Source organism: Lissotriton vulgaris, chromosome 6 (genome assembly GCF_964263255.1).
Source record: "Lissotriton vulgaris chromosome 6, aLisVul1.2, whole genome shotgun sequence".
Classification (NCBI taxonomy): Eukaryota; Metazoa; Chordata; class Amphibia; order Caudata; family Salamandridae; genus Lissotriton; species Lissotriton vulgaris.
The window spans coordinates 252,406,801-252,426,579 of NC_141694.1; the positions used below are offsets into that span (position 1 = coordinate 252,406,801).

The 19,779-nt window shown below is 49.9% G+C and overlaps 1 protein-coding gene across 2 annotated transcripts in view; it reads left to right on the forward strand.

Moving 5' to 3' along the window:
• Positions 1 to 19,779, forward strand: part of PUM2 (pumilio RNA binding family member 2) — a 755,055-nt gene that overhangs the window by 444,150 nt on the left and 291,126 nt on the right. For both annotated transcript variants that reach the window (XM_086926282.1, XM_086926283.1), the window contains exon 14: positions 6,686 to 6,953. In XM_086926282.1, coding sequence (XP_086782408.1) covers positions 6,686 to 6,953 — 268 coding nt within the window. The remainder of the gene's footprint in view (positions 1 to 6,685; positions 6,954 to 19,779) is intronic.

A 19,779-nucleotide genomic window follows, 5' to 3' on the forward strand; every position in this document is an offset into this window, starting at 1 on the left:
ACTGTCTCGGCGTCGATCATGACGACAAGACCTGCTCCAACTGTCGGGCCTTAACCTCGAAAGCTATGCCCCGTACCCTCCGGTCCCTGGGCAGCAAGCGACGCCGGAGGCGATCGAGCGCTTCCTCATGGCCATGAGGTCCCTCGCTCCTCTGGCCATGAGGTCCCTCGCTCCTCCTTCGGGCCCAGCGGACCCTCCTGGGGGCTCTAGCGGGTCGGGTGCTTCGGCCCCGACGCCGTCGGCGCATTCATGCTCGGTGCCGCAGGGCCCCACTGGATCCGCTTCTGGATCCGGATCGTCGCCGGTCGACCTGACGACCTCACCGGCGCCGGTCCCACAGGTGTCACCTCCGGCACCGTCCTCGGGCGGCACCATCCCCAATGCCTCCCTCGACCCGGTTCCGGCGTCGGAGCGGCGCCGCTTGGGGACTATTACCTCAATGAACCGGCCCGTCATTTGACAACCCTGATTATCAGGAGATGGGTGATTGGGAGTATTGGGAGGGGTTTGAGGACCCTCTGACACGTGAGTGTCAGTCCCAGGTGGACTGGATAGGTGGACTTGGGGATGCCAGTGGTCTGGACACTTCGCCAGACACTGGTTTTGTCTCACCTCCTACCATGGCTTCGGAGGAGGGAGCAACCTTCAGTGTGGTGTTGACGCAGGCAGCCAAGGCCTTGGGCCTTGAGCTCCCCATCGCGGCCGTGAGGACTAACCTCCTCACAAAGGTCCTTAAACCGCAGGCAAGCTTGGCTGACCTCTGCTGCCGTTTAATGAGGCCTTGACTGACGTTCTTTTGGGCACTTGGTCCAGGCCCGCTACAGGCCAGCCTGTTAATCGGAACGTGGTCAGACGCCACCGCCCGGCCCCGGGCGACCCTTGTTTCCTGTCCACCCACCCCACCCCACCCCGAGAGCCTGGTCATCCAGGTCTCTAACTCCCAGACCGCATTCCCGTCGGCTCCGCCTGATCGGGAATCCAAGAGGTATGAGAATTATGGAAAGAAGATATTCTCCTGCCTTAGTTTGGGACTGCGGTCTTCCAACACCGCATGCCTCTTGGGCCGCTACACCCACTCCCTGTGGGAAACGTTTGCGGAGATGCTGCCACAATGCCTGGTGGAGGTCAAGGTCAAGGCAAAACTTGCCCAAGCCCTTTCGGAGGGTCGAGATGCGGCACGTTTTTCCATCCGGTGTGGGCTGGATACCACCGACTCACTGGGCAGAGCGATGGCAACGACGGTGGCAAATCGTCGCCATGCCTGGTTGAGGTCCGCCAACTTTTCAGCGGATGTCCAGAATACCCTCATGGACATGCCGTTTGATGGTCGTCGCCTCTTTGGCGACAAGGCAGACCATGCGCTTGAGCCCTTTAAGGACTCCAGGGGTTCGGCCAAGTCCTTGGGCATCTCGGCCCTGCGCCAGCAAACGGGTGCCTTTCGCTCCTTTCGTGGCCAAGGAAGGGGCGCCCCCACACGTGCTGCGAGCCACGCACCGCAGACTAACATCCAACGCGGTGGCGGCCGTGGAAACCGCCGTCGAGGCAGTTGGGGACAACGGTGAGGCCAGTCCACACCTTCCGCCGCAGCATCCGCCTCAAAGCCTTCCTAGTCCGTGCGGTCGTCTAGACGACCGCACGTATCACGAGACGCCGGGACCACATATACGGCATTTACTTCATCTCTTTACCTTGATTGGAAATAATGGACCTTTGGCACATCTTGAATATATGATCTGGTTCCTCTTTATTGAAAATTATTTCTGAAAATACAAGTTTTAAGACCAACCGGAAGCTGTGCCATAAAGATACATTTGAATCCAGCCCTGAAGAAGTCCGGTTTTCGGACGAAACGTGTTGGCTATTGGTTTTTATCTACAATTATGAATAATAGGATTGCATAAAGAAGAAACTTGACTTTGGACTTTCTTGGGAGAACAATTGGACTTCTTTGTGAACATATGCATACTGAGCATTAATATTGTGTTTACTAACTGTTCAGGTGTGCAGGGTCAACTTGTGCAATTTAAGGAATCTAATACTAACCTGTTTCTTTCAGATGAACAAGTTACTAACCTTCGGTAACGATATATCTGTAAGTAACAGTAGTTAGTATTAGATTCCTTACCGCCCCACCCATCCTCTCTGTTCTGCGAACCGATATCTAGGGTTAAGGTCATCCCCTTTCAGGGCCCTAGTTTCAATGGCACCAGTGTTGGTTTTTTAAATGGCTGCGTTTTTGGCGCGGAAAAGCTGTGTCTTAAGAACTGACGTCAGCACGGGGAGGCGGCGTCTAAGTACTCGGACGACGTCATCACGGCGCCCACGACGCTGACGACCTGACGCGGAGCCGCAGACGACCTAGGGTACTGCTACGCAAATATTTCCGGATTCTGTCTGACGCCTGGGGATATTCTAAGGTAAGGAATCTAATACTAACTACTGTTTCTTACAGATATATAGTTACCGAAGGTAAGTAACTTGTTCATTTGTTCATCTGCAACCTCTGGCTGGACACCGCCAATCCACACCACTCTATATCTGCCGTCCACGGCCCGAGCTCGAGTAGGCAAACACCACGAGGAGGTCACCCTGGTAAACCTGACCTGAGATCCGGCAACCCCTTACCTGCCTCAAGCCCTCCAGCCGACGCCTGCAGCCTAAATCCGGAACGTCCCCCCAACTCCGACCAGGAGCTGGTAAGAAGATCCGACTCCAAAAGGCACCCATACACCCGACGCTCCTCGGCCTTTGGTAGCCACAGCAACTGTGTCTAACCAACCCCGAACTTACCTCTTGAAGTGGTGGTCGCACCCAGAAGACCTTCGTCCCCAAGCCTGCATAGCATTTGCAAACTTGAGGTTCCCCTTTGCAAACAGGGCGTCCAACGTCAAAACTGCACCTTGCACCCGTCTGGCCTTGTGCCGCAAATGGTGCACTTTTGGTGTTACTTTGTTTCCCCATTTGCCCTGAGCTAAAGTCTAGGAGCTTTGCTCCCACAGCCAAGTGGCCTGCTCGTCAGCAGCCACCAACCGGAGGCCCCCTATCCCTCATTGGATAACATTGGGTAACAGCACTTTCACCCGGACGGGTGAGTGCCGCCGAGGGTGTAACAGGAGTGCATCCTTGACCCTGAGGCTACCTCCAGAACCTCAACTCCCACTGCTAAATACTTAACTTAAAACCGATAACACTATTTTCCTCCATAGGATAACATTTTTCTTGGAAACTTTTCCAAGTGTGTAGTTTAAAAACCTAAAGAATTTTTTTCAAATTGTACTTTTAACAAAAACAATTTGACTTACCTGTTTACAGGAAATGTCCCAGAGTAGTGTCTAGGTATAGTAAGAAAAGTAATCCAAAAAGTAACTTACCTGGTTAGCTAAATTCTGACAAGACGGAGGTGATGTTATTTGGTGAACTGACCCTGTCTTGGTCCCCAGTCTGGTGGCCTCTGGAGCTGGGAACTCCACCACCACCAGTATCTAAAGTTAGAAATTTGGGCGTTCTATTCGACAACAAGCTAGCCTTTGTCAGCCATGCTAACGCAGTGGTCTCAGCCTCCTTCTTTATCCTAAGAATGGTAAAGAAATTGCTTCCATTTCTTCCCCCGAATGTAGGCAAGACCCTAATGTCCACTCTAGTACTATCTAAGGTGGACTACTGCAATGGCCTACTGCTTAATGCGCAGGAGCAAGTTCTGAATAAATTACACCTTGTTCAAAATGCTGCCGCAAGGATTCTGACTGGCACACCTAAATACTCATCCATTTCCCCCATCATTTGCGAGCTACATTGGCTACCGATTAGAAGCCGTACAAAGTTTAAGGCCTTGTGTATTACTTACAAGGCTGTGAACAATAATGGACCAGAATTCTTCAAAAAAGCAATTAATGTTTACAAACCTAGTCGAACATTACGTTCATCTTCAGCCCAACAGCTCCAAATTCCACGTACAAAAAAGGCAACATGGGGAGACAAACGTTTTGTGGTGGCTGCCTCAAAACTATGGAATCAGCTCCCTTCCTATATCAAACTTAGCCCTTTACTATTAACATTCCGAAAACATCTCAAGACCTGGCTTTTCAATCAGTAATTTGTCAATGGAAATCCTCTGCAATCTGTGAACTCTAGCGCCGAGACACCGGAAGGTATTTGTGCGCTTTAGAAATTTTATAAATAAATAAATAAAATAAAATAAATATTTTACTGAAAAGCCCATTCAAGTCTATGTACTTCATTTACAAAGTATTGCATTTCTCTGCAACCATACTGAAAGTCAAAACAAAGTGCATATGCAATTACAATTCAAACTGTTTACAAACTGCATTACTACTGTAAAGTATTTATTGCTTACCTGCGCCTGGCTTGTTTGATTCTAGTAAATAAAATAACTAAAAGAATATTTTATACAAAAGCAATTGGTCTGAAATTCAGTCTTTAATTTATTTGCTGATAGTGTGTAGAACAAATGCTTAACACTGTCCTCTTTTTCTGCCTCACTGCTCGACCAAACTACCAAAAATAGAGAGGGAGGTGCTACCTAACTTTACCTCTGCCTACCTTTGGGTTTCCAGTAAGCTCTGTGCACACTATACCTCACTTTGGTATAGTGTATACAGAGCCAGCTTCCTACAGAGCCAGATTCACAGTTGAAAGGCAATGGCTTCTTTGAATCTCCCCTGCCTTGAAATGCTAATCAGCAGGTCATCCTATGAGTGGGAGTATAAATGCCCTCTTCCCAAGCAAGCTTTGTTTCTGACCTCCTGTGAGCATAGGCCCTGAACCTTGTGGGTGAGAAACTCCTCGCTGGTGGCAGGGTGGCAAGAACCAGACGGCCAACACACAGGAGGCTGTTAGATGTTCAGGGGGTACTTATAAGGTGCCCGCTACGTGCATGTATTAATAAATCCAACACCGGCAACAGTGTGGCTTAATTAATAGGAGATGTTTGATACCAAACATACCTATTTTCAATGAAGCCATCATGTATCTGGGTAACTAATTTTCACCAGTGTCTAGCACATGTGTTCGAAATGGCTACCCTGTTCACTTATACTGGCCCCAGTAGGGGTGACCAGCACAGGGGCATATCTGCCCATGCAGATATGCCCTTGTATGTAGTATAGTGCACCCTACCTTAGGGCTGTACGCCCTGCAATAGGGGCGACTTACCAATGCTCAATGTAGTCTTGGCACACAGGATTGTAGGTCATGTGTTTTCACTTTTATCTGCACTAAGACACGCAGTCTGCAATGTGTTTGTTGAGTGGTCCTTTAGGGCGGGACAATTAGTTCTGAACCCTGTAGGGACCCTCTTTTGCCACCTTGCCCTAGGTACCAAGGGTACCACGGGTGCCACTTGCAGGGAGGGCCAAAGGTATGGCCAATTGGGGTACAATTGTACAGTTTGGGGACAGAGATCTGGCACTAGGGACCAGGTTAGGAGGGACCCTTTGCACTTCCAGTCGAGAATAAAATCAAATAAAAGGCAAAAAGTGGGTGTGACCTTATCAAAAAGGGGCACTTTCTTACATCTGGTGCCATAGTGAACACAGGAACCATCCCTGGGCATACCCGCCCCACTTACAGAGACAAATGCAAAAAGAACAAATGAATTACGGAATGCTGAACAATGTCAATCACTTATCCCCAGTCCAGAGATCTGGGCCTAAATCCATTGTTTTGTTTGCTCACCACGCTTTTCCAGTTTGGACCCAGTCATATCAGTCTTGATCCTGCTCCCCATGGGAACGGTCCAGCCCAAAGTACCAGGTCAGGTCCTGCCCGCACTATAAACAAGCATCCTAGGATGTGTTTTGGAGTATAACTCCTCATCAGCCAGGATAGTTTGACTCCGGTGGCATGGGGCCCACGTTTGGGCATACCTGTGCCACTTAAGGTTACAAATGCAAAAAGACCAAAATAATGGATCTCAGTACAGAGATCTGGGCGTAAATCCATTGCTTTTTTGTCCATTATGCCACTCCAGTTTGGGCCCAGCCAAATGCACATCAGTCTTGACCTTGCTACCCATTGGAACAGTCCAGCCCGAACTGCCAGATCAGGTCCTCCTGTTTTTGCATATGTCACTTCCAAGTGGGATGGGTATGCCCCAGACATGGGTCCTGTGTTCGCCATGCCACTTAATTTAAGCTGTCCTGGCTGATGGGTATTACCTAGAAACCAGTCCTAGGATGCTTGATTTCCGGTCCAGGGAGTACATGGCCTGACGGCAGGGCTGGACTGTTCCCATGCGGAGCAGAGTCAAGACTGATTTGCATAAGGCTGGGTCAAAACTGGGATGGAGTCTTGAGCAACAAAACATTGGAATTATGCCCGGATCTCTGAACTGGCGGTGAGTGTCAGACATTGTTTAGCATTTCGTTCATCAATTGTTCTTTTTCATCTATATAGAAAGCCTGCTTCCTACAATAATCCCATTTCGAGGCTTGGTTATGTTTGTATTCATCAGTAAAGATTAAATAAAAGTCTTTTTTACTTTTCTACACATAATCTGGTAACATACTAATGCTGAAGAACTAATATTACAGGTAAGTATATTGTAAATCATGTTCTATTTTAATTTTGATGTGTTATGATGTGCATTAACCTCAATTAAATATACTTCTGATTGCAATTTGTATTCTGATATTTCACTGATCGATTTTTTTTTTTCATTTTGTAGGTGGACTGACAAATGGTAGTGGACGATATATATCAGCCGCACCTGGAGCGGAAGCCAAATACCGCAGTGCCGGTAGTACATCCAGTCTTTTCAGTTCCAACAACCAGCTCTTTCCTCCATCACGTCTTCGGTACAGTCGTTCTGATATTATGCCCTCTGGTCGTAGCCGATTGCTGGAAGATTTCAGAAACAATCGCTTTCCCAATCTACAACTTCGAGATCTCATTGGACATATTGTTGAATTTTCTCAAGACCAGCATGGATCAAGGTTTGTGTCAAAATAAAAGCATTGCATTATGTCCAAAGAGATACCGTAATTCTCCTGTAATTACAAATAGAGAAGACGCTTTGTAGTACTTGCGCGCAATCAAGTGTGGGCATATGGTGTTTCAATAAAAAAATGTTAGGACTGTTAAAGATAAAACTGAAATTCAAATTTGCTCAATCTAAGCAAGGCATAAAACATGTGCGGGGGAGAGCAAAACCAATTGATATTATTTACGTAGGATCTTTAGCAATGATAAAGCACAGGTCCTAGGCTGTTTCTATATCAGATTTCCGCGCATTCAGTGCTTGGTAGTGCTTTTTATGTCCCTGGGTTTATCCATTTACGGTGCAGTTCCGCTGAGATGTGAAGACTGCTTACTATAAACAAGTCACCACTGTGGCTGTGGCTTCAGTTTGATTTTCCAGTGACAGAGCACACAACAAAAGATATGGAAAGTACATAACTGTGCCAACCTTCCTAAAAGTAAGGAATGTTGATTGATTTTTTTCAAATGTATGTATACAATTGATTGCAATGTACAAAAAGCCTTCTGGTCACAAATATTTGTTAGGTGAGGACTGATGAACCTGTGATATAAAGTACAGGTTACCATGTGCACTTGCGTGCTGTGAGAAAGTGTCATCTTTTTTGCATTGGTATGCCCCCACTTTCTTCTGACTGCTGATGTGCTTTGACTGAGTGTTCCCTGAGCTCCTGCCAACCAGGTACCCAGGGCCTGTGTTCCTTCCCTAAAACTGTTGAAACTGAAACCCAATTGGCATCTCTGGCCACCTGTCAGCCCCTAGTAAATGATACCTTAGGTACCCAGGGCATGGTGACCAGAGAAGACCCCTAAGGGCTACAGCACTTATTGTGCCACCCTTAGGTGCCCTGTACCCTGGCACCCACACACTGCCTTTGCAGGTTGAGTGCCTAAGTACAGAACTAAACAGAGAGTCAACATGACACACATCCCTGTGTGCCATGCCCACAGACCCACTGCCCAGGCATACATCAGTCACCCCTCTAGCTGGATGCCCTATGCCAGTGGTGTGGGCACAGGTGCATGAGCCCTGTGCCCTTACAGTACCCAGGGCCATTCCCGGGCACTGTAAGTGCAGTGATGCCATTGAGAGTATATGGTGCTGGGAGGTCGTCATTACAAACTCTACAACACCATAATGGCTACACTGAAGACTGACAAGTTTGGTATCAAACATCTCAGCACATTAAACCCACACTGATGCCAGTGTGGAATTTAATGAGAAATGCACCACAGAGGGCATCTTAGAGATGCCCCCTGAAATCTAACCCCAATTCACGTCTGGGCTGAGTGGCTGCAGAGGCTGCCACACAGGAGACATGTTGCTGGACCCCTGGGTGGAGAGCCCCCCGCTCTCCTGGGCCTGCAACAATGCACATCCTGGGCGAGGTGCTAGGTCTCCTCCCCCAGGATGGGCAGGGGGAAACTTCAAAGCATGCCGCCTCTGTGAGCTTCTCCAGACCATTTGCTGTACCCAGCAACTGGCCCCCACCAGTCCTGACCCCCACTCTGACGGGAAAAACTACGTCAGGAAGTGGGGGTTGCCAGCCTGTGCCAAGCCCACCCCTCAGGTGGGGGAGACGAGGTAAAGCACGACCCCGGGCTCCGGCCATCTTGAAGATGGGGAGCCCTGCCCAATCACAGCTAGGCTCCTGCCCCCCTCCCACAGTAGAGGAGCAGGCTAGGGGGTGTACCCACCCCAGGACAGGGACCTATTGGTCCCTGCCCTTGCCCTACCTGTAACGCCCCTAAATTCAGTATTTAGGGGCTTCCTGAACCTTCCTTCCTCAGATCCCGATAAGAAAAGAAGAAAGAAGACCAAGAAGAAGACCCGCCGCGCAGCTGCTAACAGGACGACAACAACTGACTTTGCCCCAGCCCTACCGACCTGTCGATCCTGGAACCTTCTCCTGCCTAAATCCCAGCGAGTCCTGCGGACAGCAACCTTGGGACACCGAGAGGACCTGCCTGCCATATCCTCTTAAAGACTGGGACTCCCATCAGCAGAGGCTCTGCTGCAACAACCCCCTGGTGCCAGCCAGAAAGCTCCGGACCAGCCCACTCTGCACCCGCCGAGCCCATCCCATTCCAGAGTGATCCAAGACTACAAGGACGTCCCCCCGGCGACTGGGACCCGAAGTCCAGTGCCCAAAGACCCTCCTCGACGAACCAGACGACACCTGCAGACTCAGAACAAGGTCCCTCCTCGCCCCCCCCCCAACCAGCTGAGGGTAAGCTTTTCCGACACCCAAAGGCCCCCCAGCACCCGGCGCCCTACAGCCCCCTGTGCCTCCCTTTGGGGTACTTACCTGTGCGCCAAGATCCCAACTTATACCTCGACGTGATGGTCGCCCCTGGAGAGTCTCCACCCCTGAACCCTGCCGCCTTTTTAGGTCTCGCCTCTTAATGCGCATGCACATTGATCAGAGCGAGACTATAGGGCTTTAAACAGACTTTACCCAACTGGCGTTTTGGTGCTGTGCCCGTGCGGTTTTAGGTCAATGCGAAAGCGCATTGACCTAAAATGCGCGTGCACAGCACCAAATCGCTGTCTGTTCCCTCAGCCGCACTCCTCCCACACCCCGCTCCGCCCCCTTCCCTGCCTGCCGTGTCGCATTTCTCCTCCCCCCCCCTCCCCCCTCCCCACAGCAATGCCCTCCGTCTTGGCTCGCTAAACTACTCGCTGCCTCCTCCCGCTCTCCTTAATCAGCTCGCTTGAATGCTTAACGGTTAAAGTGCATCATTCCATAGACTATTTTTCCACGCGCCAGAAATGTAAAACGAGTCTAGCGAGAACAGTGCTCCGCCCCCAAAATTAATAGGAAACAGTTTTAGGCTGGCAGCGTTAAAGAGGAGGGGGAGGGGTTACTGGCATGAAAACATTCAGACTGCTGAAACCAGGACTACGATCACGCCATCTCGTGCGCTCAAAGCGCAAAGTCCAAGTCACTATCAAACACGGACATAACAGCTCCACCACTAGACCTGTTCTTCGTGACAATACAGACCTGCCTCTCAAGGTAACCAATAAAGAGCCATAATAACGGGGTGATGCACTAACTCAATTTTTGGAGCAGGTCAGGCACGCAGGAGTTAAGCAACGACAGTAGACAAGGAGAAGCTGAATGTGGAGATGAAATATGCCACAACACTCCTCGCTCTCCTCACTCCGCAACCGTGCTACAATGCACTAGACAAGCGGCGGATGAGCTTCCTGTGCTGGGGCCAAAGCAAGTGCCTACGGCGGAGAGGCAACACGACATTTCCCAACTACAAGGAGATTATGAAATAGTGTACGGCTAAAAACAAAACACCTTCAACTACAAGGCTCACTTGCGTTTGACTATATACGAGTTTAAAGATAAACATGCATACGATACACACAAACGCATTTATTTTTTATTTATTTTTATTTATTTTATTTCCAAAGTTTTATATAGCGCGAACAAGATCGCAGATATCAGAGCGCTTTACATAGAGGGGTACATGAGGGAACATGGTCAAACAAGTAAATCAATAGATCACACAGTACAAATAGGTGGCTGCAAAGCCAATCCTGTGAGTAATAAGACAACTCATGCAAATAAGTAAAGGGGTCAAACATGTAGTACAGATCGGTGCAGGGTGTTAACAGAGTTCGAGATAGTAGTTCAAGTGTATTTAGCCATGAGGATAGCTTTTACTTCTTTTTTAAAGAGTGTAGTGGAAGAGATAAGCCTGGTTTCGGGAGGGAGTGAGTTCCAAATCCTAGGCGCCATTCCTGAGAAGGAGCGTTTGTATGTTTTTTCCTTCCGGAATCTTCGTGGTTTCAGCAGAAGATTGTTTGTGCCTCTTGTGTTTCTAATTCCCCCAGAGATTGTCAATTTCTGAGCGAGGTAGCCGGGTGAGTTTAGGTGTACCGCCATGTGTGTCATGCAGGCGATTTTCAGATGTATTCTGGCTTCAAAAGGCAGCCAATTCAGGGATTTCAAGTCAGGGGTAATGTGGGAGTGCTTTTTTGACCCAGTGATGAGTCTCACTGCAGCATTTAGAGAAGCTTTTAGTGGTGCGGTTGTAGTTAGGGGGAGTCCGCAGAGGGCGGTGCTGCCGTATTCAATTCGTGGAATGACTAGTGCTTGTACTGCGGTTTGGAAGTCTTTGGCTGGGAGGTAGGGTTTAAGTTTCCTCAGAGTATTGATCTGGAAGTTCGCTCCCTTTGTTGCCTTGCTGATATGTTGCTGCATGTTGAGATTGGTGTCGAGTGTTATGCCTAAAGATTTTGCTGAGTCCACGATGGTGGGTTGGACATTGAGTGCGGTTAGGAGGTTAAGCCAAGTTTGAGTGGTGGATATCTTCGCTGGAGGTGAGATCAGAAGGAACTCTGTTTTCAAGGCATTGAGTTTGAGGTGATTATCGGCAAGCCAGGATTGGGTGCATCTGATCGTTGAGTTCAGGAGCAGGATGTCATTGGGGGATTGTAATTTGAGGTAAAGTTGGGTGTCATCGGCGTACATGTGAAAGTGTACATTTGATGCTTGTAGCAAGGTGGTGAGAGGTTCCATGACTAGGCTGGACAAAGTTGGGGATAGAGAGGATCCTTGGGGGACGCCTAGCGTTACAGGTATTGGCAAGGACATCAGGTTGTTGCTCTTGAATTTCTGCGACCTGTTGTGGAGAAAGGAAGTGAACCACTTGAGAACAGTTCCAGATAAACCCATTCTTGTGTTTAGTAGTTCTAGTAGATTCTCATGTTTAACGGTGTCGAATGCTGAAGAGAGATCAAGAAGGATGAGGAGGCAGGTGTCGTTCTGGTCTAGCATTTGAAGTGCGTCGTCAATTATGTGAGTCATAGCAGTTTCTGTGCTGTGTCCTGCTCGGAAGCCTGACTGGTGAGGGTTGAGGAGATCAAATTGCTCAATGTGTTTAGTCAATTGTAGTTGTGCGCATTTTTCCAGCAGTTTGGCGAGAGTGGGGATATTGGTGATGGGACGGTAAATGTTGAGATCAGAGGGGTCGGCTGTAGGTTTCTTTAGTAGAGGTGTGACCTGACCAACTTTGAGGGAGTCAGGTATGCTTCCTTGTTGGAGAGAGCTGTTGATAATTTTAGTCCAGAGAGGGAGAAGCAAAGGGGTAAAGTCTTTTACTGCGGAGGCAGGGAGGGGGTCCGTGAGGTGATTGGATGGTTTCAGGGTGCTGAGCAGTTTGCCAATTTCTTCTTCCGAGTATGTGCCGAAGGTTGACCATGTAGCATTGTTTTTTGGTTCAGTGGGTGCTAGGTATTGGGGTTTGGAGTAGAGGCTTGCGTCAATGAGGAGATCGCTTTTTATTTTGTCAGTTTTTTGGATAAAGAAAGCAGCGAAGTCTTCACAGGAGGGTGCCTCATGCCCAGTGTTGAGTGGTTGGGGTTGCTCCTTGGATTGTGAATTGATTAGCTCAAACAGTTTTCTCGGGCGGTTTTTTGCTTGGTCGAGTTGGAGGCTGAAGAAGTCCGATTTTGAGCGTTTTATTTTCCTGAAGTAGGCGTTTCTCTTTTTCTTCAGATCTTTTAGGTGCATTTCAGAGGGAGCTGATCTCCAGGTACGGTCTACCATTCGCATGTCTCGTCTATCCTCATTGAGGCTCCCGTCGTACCATGGTTTGGAGATTTTAGTAGAGACTCTTTTTAGCTGCATAGGTGCAGCCTCATTAATTATAGAGGTCATAGCGTTGAGATAGTGGTCAGTCAGAGTTTGGACGTCCGTACCGCCTGTCGGTGGGAGTAGTAGATTGCAACTGTTAGGGAGCAAAGAGTCTGGGTTGAGCTTTTTCGAGTCTCTTTTCCAGACTTTGGTCTTGGAGAGTTGAGCCGGGTTGACTTTGACTTTTTCATTGATAAAGAATGTGACAATATGATCTGACCAGTCACAGGGTTGGATGGACGCGAGTTGGATAGAGTCCTCTTTGGAGATGATCAGGTCGAGGGTAGAACCTTTCTCGTGGGTCGGGCTGTTGCATATTTGGGTGAGGTTAAGGGCATCGAGGAAATTTTTAAGACTATTTACCACCGCGTCGTTGCGGTCATTCCAGTGGAGGTTGAAGTCACCAAGATATATTTGGGTGAGCTGCCGTCCGGAATTGGTTGAGATCATATCCATGATTTGTTGGGAAAAGGTGAAGTTGTCCCTGGGTGGGTGGTAAATGCTGTGAAGAGAGCATATCGGTTTGCCCTCACTAATGATGTCGAGGCAGATGTATTCCCAGGATGTTGGGGATGGTAGGGAGGTAGTAGATGCATGCGATTCCACCACCTATTTTGCCTGTTCTTTTGAGCCTGATAATGTGGTAGTTGGGAGGAACCAGAATGTCCATTATGGGTGTCGAAGATTCAGTTAACCACGTTTCAGTCAGGATGATTAGGTCAAGGTCCCGCGATAAGAGGAGGTCAGCAATGGCGGCGGAATGTTTCGTGGCCGATATGCAGTTGAGAAGAGTGCATTTGAGACGGGGTGTGTTGAGGGTGGTAGATGGTTCTAGAGAGAGAGGGACTTTTCTAAGGTTATTGTGAATGGAGAATCTGCTGTTTAGTGTGGGTGGTCTAAGGGGATTTGAGTGTATCGTGGGAATGTTGCGGTGTGGGGCGGTTGTGTGAATTTGGGGGTCTGGGTCATAGGAGCGGAGAAGGGTGAGTGTGTTGAGGTCAGAAGAATAGTTGTGGGTGCGACGAGGGCGATTGTTGCGATTACGAGCTGGGATTGAGGTCAGATTGGGGGATAGCTGAGTGAGAGAGTTAGTCGGAGGGGTGGGGGACAAGTTGGGCGGGGAGGTGTAGTTGTGTGAGGGGTTGCAGGGGCGATGTGGGGGACGAGGGCAGTTGCTGCGCCTATGAGCAGGGATTGACGCCCGGTGTGGGGCGTGATGAATGAGGGAGTCAGCCGGCGGAGTAGGGGACAAGTTGGGAGGGGAGGTGGCGGTGGGTGGGGGGTGTATGGGGTGTGTGGAGAGTAGTTCTTTGATGGCGTGTATATCTTCTTTGATCTGAGTGAGGGATGCCATGATGTATTCCATCGTGGGGTAGGTGGTGGAGGTGGGGGTGGCAGTCAGGGGTGAATGGCTGACTAGGGAATTCGTGTGCAGGTGGGAGAGCGGGCTGGTGTTCGAACAGGTCTGCGTTGTGTTGATGTGCGGGATGGAGTTAGGGAGGCGAGACGTTTTGGGCGGGAGGGGTGTGGATGAGGTAGGGAGGAGATTGGTGGTATGAGTGAGGGCATTGGTGGTAGGCGGGGGGGTCAAGGTGTAGGCTGGGAGACTGATAGCCGTGGTGGGGGTGCAGGGAGGATAATGAGGGCTGAGAGTAGGAGGGGAAGTGGGATTGGAGATGGTCCTGTTGACGGAAGGGGGAGTTAAATTAAGAGAGGAGGTATGTTCTGCGTAGTTGGTTAGAGGGTAATGGGGACTGAGAAGGGGGGGGTAAAGGGGTGGATTTGTCGGAGTGCGTGTTAATCTGGTGCTGGACTAAGTTAGGTGTGTTATTGGTGGGAGCTGTGCTGTCAGCGGCGAGTGGGGTGTGTGATAGGACTTCTGAAGGTATGTGTGGAGGTCCGCGAGTTGGTGGAAGGGGCGGGGGTGTGAGTGGTGTATGAGGGGGAGCGATCAGTGTGTGTGATTGAGTGCTGAATTGGGATAGTGGGGTTGTGGGTGGGGGATGGGAGGTCAGGGGTGGTAGGTGTGTCCCTGATTGAGGAGTATGTAGCTGTGAGGTCATGGTTGGTGGGACTGGAGGAGATATGAGTGTTGGTCCGTGAAATGGAGAGGTGTTCTTTGAAAGTGGGGAACAAGTTGTCTAGCAGTTCCAGGTTCCTGTCTGTGGATTGTGATAGGACAATCCCGTTATTGTAAATAGTTATGGTGGCTCTGCCTGGAAAGACTTGGGATGGTGTGATGGAGAGAGTTAGGCTGTGAGCGGATTTCCTGGTGGAGGAGACGGTGAGTAGGGTGAGGAACGCTTTTCTCCACTGAGCTCTGCGTGTGGTGTGGAAGATGATATCAGTGTTCAGGGATCCATTGACCGGGGAGAAGTAGGTGTCAGCAAAGGGGGTTTCAGGGTGTGATTTAAGGAAGTTGTGTTTAAAGCGTTTGGCGGCTTTTTTGGTGAGTGATGGTGGGTAGTTGATTTTGTATGTGTGTTTGCCGATAGGATCCATGTTGCATTGATGGCGTCGACGTCCCACCTTCTGGTGTACCTTCGGTGACGTCGGCATGCTTCCGGCGGAAGCTACCACCCTTGGACACCATCGTCAGATTCTTTTTTCCGCTGTTGGGTCTGGATCCTCGCGTGAAGCTCCAGAAGTTTTGGAGGGAAAAAGGAGAAAATACAGCTACTATTCGACGGTAAAGACCGGAAAAGTTTGGGAGAAGAAGACCATCAGAGAGGAGACGACGAAGAAATAGAAGAACATCGAGATCTTCGACGTCCTTGGAGGAATGCGCATACAGGGGGCCCCCTGAGCGCAGGGATGTACAAGACTCCATTTAAATTATGCAAAAACTGCCACCACAAGTTCGCACAGAAGGACCAACACCCGGTATGCAACCTCTGCCTGCCTATCGACGACGAGAGCAGAGACTGCAATGCCTGTTCTGTCTTCAAGCCGAAGACACTCCGAGTTTGCGAGAAGCAGAGGATCGCTCATCACACGATGCAGGGTAAGGGCCAGGCCCGACGCTTACGAACTGGGCCTCTCCACCGACAACGAGGACAACATCGCCGAAGGTCCAGATGACTTCACGGTCGCAGAGACCGATAAGAAAGCGCCTGACAAGGTAGGAGAGTCTATGATCCCCAAAAACTCCCATAGGGCCTCGAAAGCCAGAGGCGGACTCTCGAAAGGCAGAGCCCAAAGCCTCGAAAGGAGCACTGGCGCCGAAAAGTTTGACGGCCGAAGCTGCATCCTCTGAAAAAGAGCCCAGCGGATCCTTCTACAAAGACTCCCGGAGGCCGAAGACTGGCGAAAAGCAAAGGTCGTCGAAGCAAGGCCCCGAAAAAGGGTCTTCGACTACGAAGGAAAAGGAGCTGAAGAAAGCTTCGACGACGACGACCAGGCCGCAGAGATGCCGAGAAAGAAAAGAAGGCTCGAGGCCGAAATGGAGAACATCCTCCAGAGAAAGAAAGACTTAGACGAAAAAATTAGAAGTTACAAGATTCCCTCGAGGCCGGCAACGTCCGTCGCTGAGGTGACAGAGCAGGAGGAGTTCGACGTCGAAGAGCCGCCGAATACTCCGGAGCTCTCGGAGCACAAAGAGGAAGAGGACCTCTATTATACAGAAGGTGATTACGGGGACCAGCAGTCAAGCTACGGCTCGAGTTCGACGGCCCGAGACCAGGATTAGCAGGACATCGAGGCCGAAAACCCGGAGGAGGCGGTGTAGACATATCCGTCGAGGCCTTCGCCACCGGATGACTTCGGGGCATACAACGAGGTCGTCAGGAAGGCAGCAGCAGCTTATGGGGTTAAGCTAGAGGAGGAAAAGCCAAAAGCAGATTTCCTGCTGGAAACATTGCTCCCCACACAGACAAGAAGCCAATTCCTTCCCATGCTGAAAAGTATCACAGACCAGGGGAAGGAAGCCTTCAAGGACCCGGCTACATGCAGATCAGTAACGCCGAGGATGGAAAAAAAATACAAATTCTCCTCACAGGACCCGGCTTATATCAAGGGGTCCGTCACAGCAGATTCAATTTCGCTGTGACGGCCAGAAGAAGGGCCAACGTCCCAACAACATCTGGGCCGCCACCTGACAAGGAAAGGAGGATGGACCTAACTGGGAGGAAAATAGAGAGAAACGCCGCAACGCACTGGCGGACGGCGAACTCAAACGCCCTCCTAAACAGACATCAATACCAACATTGGGATGAGATGGGGCAATTGCTCAAGCACCTCCCGGAACAATACCGTGAGAGGGCATCACACCTTGTGGAAGAAGGGAAAAGCATTGCAAACTCGTGCCTGAAGACAGCCTTGGATGGGGCTGAAACATCCAGCAGATTGATGGCTATAGGCATCACAGAGAGAAGTCAAGCCTGGCTCAGGATCTCAGGCCTCAAAGCTGAGGTGCAGAACAACATCCTGAGCACACCCTTCAATGGTGAAACACTGTTCGGAGCCCCAGTTGATGAGAAGCTCACACAACTGAAGAAGGACAACGAGACGGCAAGGTCCATGGGGGCCCTGCAATTTAGGGGTATGAGAAGGGGCACTCCTATGCGGAGGCCAAACGGCAGAGGTGGAAACCAGCGAGGAGAATCACACCAGGAGTTCCACCAGGGACAACAGAGGGACAACCAAGGTTATCCGGGCCAGCAGAGGCAAAACTGGAACTACCAGAACAGGGGCCAGTCCTTTCAATCAAGAGGAAACGGACGAGGACAAAGAAGAAGAGGCGGTGAACAACCCCCCTCTAAGTGACTGCACACGAGAAAAGGTGCTCACCCACTCGAACCCTCCGGGGGAAGAGCACGGAAAAACAAAGAGGAGAGGGATACACGGACAAGACACAAAAGATCATAGAACTCCAGTAGGAGGCAGGGTATGATTTTTTCTCCAGGAGTGGAGAAAAATCACCACAGACAAGTGGATACTGAACATCATGCAGTTCGGATACTGCATAGAGCTGCTAAGGAATCCACCAAACAGAAAGCCAAAGAGAAGAGAGCACTCGGGAACAGAGCTGCGACTGCTCCAAAAGGAAGCCCAAGAACTACTCCTCAAAGAGGCCATCGAAACAGTCCCTTTCAAAGAATGGAACAGAGGAGTGTACTCAAACTACTTCCTGGTACCAAAAGTGGACGAAAGCCTAAGACCCATCCTGGACTTAAGATTCCTAAAGAAATATGTAAAGACCCAAAAATTCAAGATGACGTCCCTGCAAGAAGTCATCCCACAGATAAAGGCCGGGGACGTCTTGTCCACCATAGACCTCAAGGATGCGTACCTGCACATCCCCATGAACAGGCAGCACATGCTAAGGTTCACAGTGAACAACGATCACTACCAATTCACAACCCTGGCCTTCAGTCTAAAATCCGCACCAAGGGTGTTCACCAAATGCCTCGCGGCAGTGGCCGCGCATCTGCGAAGGGAGGGGATACACGTGTACCCCTACCTCGACGACTGGCTCGTAAAGGCAAGCTCTTACAGGACATGCAAAGATCACGCACAGCAAGTCACAAGAACGCTAACAGGCCTGGGTTTCTCCATACACTTGGGAAAATGCTCAATGGAACCGGAGCAGGTGAAGATCTTCTTGGGTGCTCAAATCGACACCGTCCAATGCAGGGTGTCACCCAGCGAAAAGAGAACACTCAGCCTACTGAGAGAGAAACGTCACTACAAGAAGGGGCGAGCTCTGACAGTGAGGGCAGTGAGCAAGATCTTGGGGATGATGGCGTCGTGCATACACCTGGTCCCTAATGTACGACTACAGATGAGACCGCTCCAAGAGTGGCTACAACAGCAATGGTCACAAGCTACAGGAAGTTGGGAGGATCTAGTGGTTGTAACGCACAGGGTGCAGGAAGAAATAGGTGGTGGACCAAGGAAAGGATGACAGTAGGGAAACCTCTAACACCACCGGACCCAACAGTGACCATTACCACAGACGCATCCCAGAAGGGGTGGGGCGCACACATGAACAAGCTCAGAGTGAGGGGCCTGTGAAGCCCTACAGATGCGGTCAGACACATCAATTACCTGGAGCTGAAAACAGTGTTGCTAGCACTCAAGGCCTTCCAGAAACACCTGTACAGCCTGAAGGTGCTGATACAAACAGACAACACCACAACGATGTTTTACATAAACAAACAAGGGGGAACTCAATCATTCCCCCTGTCAAGCTTGGCACAGGAAATCTGGAGATGGGCAATACCACTCAAAATAGACCTGCTAGCCATTCACCTGCTAGGGAAGGACAATGTAGAAGCGGATTGGCTCAGCAGGCAGACTTCAGCATCCCACGAGTGGGAACTCAATATACAGGAGACAGAGAAACTATTCAGGAGGTGGGGAATTCCGACAATAGACCTGTTTGCAACACGCCGGAATGCAAAATGCCAATGCTTTGCATCCAGGCAACCAGAGGCACTATCACAGGGGAATGCCCTATGGATAAGCAGGTCAAAAACATTTGCCTACGCTTTTCACCCGATACCACTGACCCCCAGGGTTCTGAACAAATGCATGACAAGCAACATGACGCTGATCCTGGTGGCACCACAATGGGCCAGGCAGACCTGGTACTCTCAGATAATGGAGATGGCGCAGGGGCCCCCCCACAAGTTCTCAAAAAGAAGAGACCTACTCTCTATGGAAAACGGAGAAGTTCTACACCCAGAGCCGGAGAGCCTCAACCTCTCATCCTGGCTCCTGAGGACTTAAAGTTCGCACATCTAAAACTACCATAGAGCACCCTGAGGGTGCTGCGAGAGGCAAGAAGGCCCAGCACACGCAAATGCTATGGGGGAAAATGGAAAAGATTCGCTCAGTGGTGTTGCAAGAAAAAACTACACAGAAAACTGACAAGGGAATCTACGGTGCTAAGGTATCTCACGCACCTAATAAAGGCTAAACTAAGCTTATCCTCGCTAAGGGTACACCTGGCAGCGATTGTGGCATACACAAGAGGAGAAACAGGGAGAAGCTTCTCCACATCTCAAGTTGTTAAAAGATTCTTAGAAGGGGCTAAAAAAATAGCGCCACCAAAAAGTATGCCACCACCGGCTTGGAACCTGAATGTAGTACTGACAGAGCTCATGAAAGCACCTTTCGAACC